The sequence below is a fragment of the Mastomys coucha genome, unplaced genomic scaffold (assembly GCF_008632895.1).
Source record: "Mastomys coucha isolate ucsf_1 unplaced genomic scaffold, UCSF_Mcou_1 pScaffold16, whole genome shotgun sequence".
In the NCBI taxonomy this organism is placed as follows: Eukaryota; Metazoa; Chordata; class Mammalia; order Rodentia; family Muridae; genus Mastomys; species Mastomys coucha.
In genome coordinates, this window is record NW_022196898.1 from 101334973 (window position 1) to 101337328 (window position 2356).

The following is a 2356-nucleotide window of genomic DNA, read 5'->3' on the forward strand; positions in this document are numbered from 1 at the left end:
AGAGAGAGAGAGAGAGAGAGAGTGAAAGGGGGAGGCAGGCAGGACTACCCGGAGTTCCATCATGTGTGGGGCATGGCAGCAGGCAGGCATGGCACTGGAATAGAAGCTGAGACCTTAGGTCTTATCCTCAGGTTGGAGACAGAGTCAGCTAACTGGGAATGGCTTGGCTTTTAAAACCTCAAAGTCCACTCCCAGTGAGACACCCCCCCCAACAAAGTCACAGGTCCTAATCCTTCATAAGGAGCTCCATCAACTGGATTCCACACATTCTAATATATAAGCATAGGGCCAGAGACAGCTCAGCTGTTAGAGCCTAGGCTCACCGTCCCCATACGGGCCTGTATGGGGGTCTTTCTTGTTCAAACCTCCACAACTGGCATACAGTAAAGTATAACGTACCAATCTGGGCCATGATCTGACAGAGGGCAATCTGCTTTAAGTATGTGGACTTCCCACTCATATTTGGTCCGGTAATGATGAGAACATTCCTGCCTTCTGTAATGTATGTATCGTTCGCAACCGGTTTCTCCGCAGATATTCTTTCAAGAATGGGATGCCACCCTTGTTTGATTGCTAAAGTGTCAGTAAACTCTGGGCGAACTGAAAAAAGCAGGGAGGGATAAAACTGAATATATTTATATTTAAATATATTGTGGAATGTACATAGTGGCTGACCTTAGTAATTTTATGAGCCCAATTTGGGACAATAAGTTTCTATGTTATCCCAAACATACTCCTAAATCTCCCTTAATTGTAATGGGTATAACTCATTATTTTTAATTATTTCCAGAGAATGTAGTTCCTTTTCACTGTCCTGTGTTCCAAAACAACTTATGAAACATCTGTAAATATTAAAAAGAACCATATGGCCATTGGTAATATCTTCAAAATAACCAGTGACTCCTCTAGGTAGAAAGTTTACCTAGGAGTCCTAATAAACACTGCCTCACATCTAACCAGTGTTCAAAGCAAAGCGTAACAACAGTTGAGCCAAACGTAAAAGTAATATTCTGTCCCTTAAAAATTTGTCTAAAAATCTATTTTGGAAATAGAGAAGACTAAGCACAGAGGTTCTGTTAGCTCATAAAGAGATCTCTCTGGGTAGCATCTGAAAGGGAAGCTAAACTATTGCACACTGGAAAACGGACTACACTCCAACACATTCACCACAGACTAAAGTTGATACAGAAAAGACCAAAGTATCTTAAAAACGATTACAATTTGGGAATTTAGATATATTTCTCAAATTAAATAGAGTAAGTTACTTAATAATTAACAAGACAACAATTAGACTAGCAACCCCTGGGCTGGGGACATGGCTCAGTTGGTAGATAGAGTGCTTGCTGACCATGACAGCATCCTGAGGTCCTTGCCAGTACTGCATACACTGGGCATGGTGGTGCACATGTGAGGTGGGGGCAGATCTGAAGGTAACGGCATCCTCAATCCCTAGCTCAAGTATGGAATACTTGGGATTCCAAGGTAAAGTTTTGATCCCAAAGAAAATATGAAAGTAAATATTCAGCCTAAGACAGCAGTGATAAAAAGTAATTATTTATTATTTGCTATTATCATCTGGCATTAAGATTTAAGTTTAGAAATTTAGAAATATAAAAAGATTTTTATAAGATACTTATCACACAAAAAAAAAATCAATGTAATGGTGCCAGAGGGATGGTTCACTGGTTAAGTGCACGTTTTACTTTTGCAGGAGACCTGGGCTCAGTTCTCAGCACCCATATGGCAGCTCACAGCCACCCATGACTTCAGCTGCAGGTGACCTGATACTCTCTTCTCGCCTGCAAGTGCACTGCACACATGGGGTGTGCTTGCATACATTTACACACTCATGTGTATACATAAAAATAATCTTTAAAAATCCATCAATCAATCAATGTAACAAGTCAGAAATGTTGCTAAATTTAATCACAAATGTTATTTTTAACATTATCATATCTGCAGTTACTGAACCCTAATTATCACACACTAGGCCTAGGTGTTTGCACGCTGGTGTGGTAATTACTGATGAGTTCCATGAGAAGTTCCAGGGGCTAACCCTACTAAAATTGTGATCTGACACTGGAAATGGTTGCACATCTGCAGAAGGCCTCCATATAGACTTGGGGTCTGAATGTGGCACAGTTCCCGATTTTAGGACACATGTGCCCAGAGCTGCGAGAATGCACACCATGCAGACTTGCTCTGTCAGTAGTCAGTGTAGCGCTACTAATGGTATTCAGGTTACAACTTCTGGATCATGGCCACTTCACCAAGGAGAAGTTCAGCAGTCTTCTTACTTGGGAAATCTTTAAAAATTACTGCAATTTTGTTCTTTTTGACTTGCCAATTTTTTTTT

General features: G+C 40.6%; 1 protein-coding gene across 5 annotated transcripts in view; it reads right to left on the bottom strand.

The window, feature by feature from the left end:
* Msh4 (mutS homolog 4) overlaps positions 1 to 2356 on the bottom strand; it is a 49576-nt gene that overhangs the window by 14976 nt on the left and 32244 nt on the right. For all 5 annotated transcript variants that reach the window (XM_031375917.1, XM_031375916.1, XM_031375918.1 and 2 more), the window contains one exon: positions 400 to 600. In XM_031375917.1, coding sequence (XP_031231777.1) covers positions 400 to 600 — 201 coding nt within the window. The remainder of the gene's footprint in view (positions 1 to 399; positions 601 to 2356) is intronic.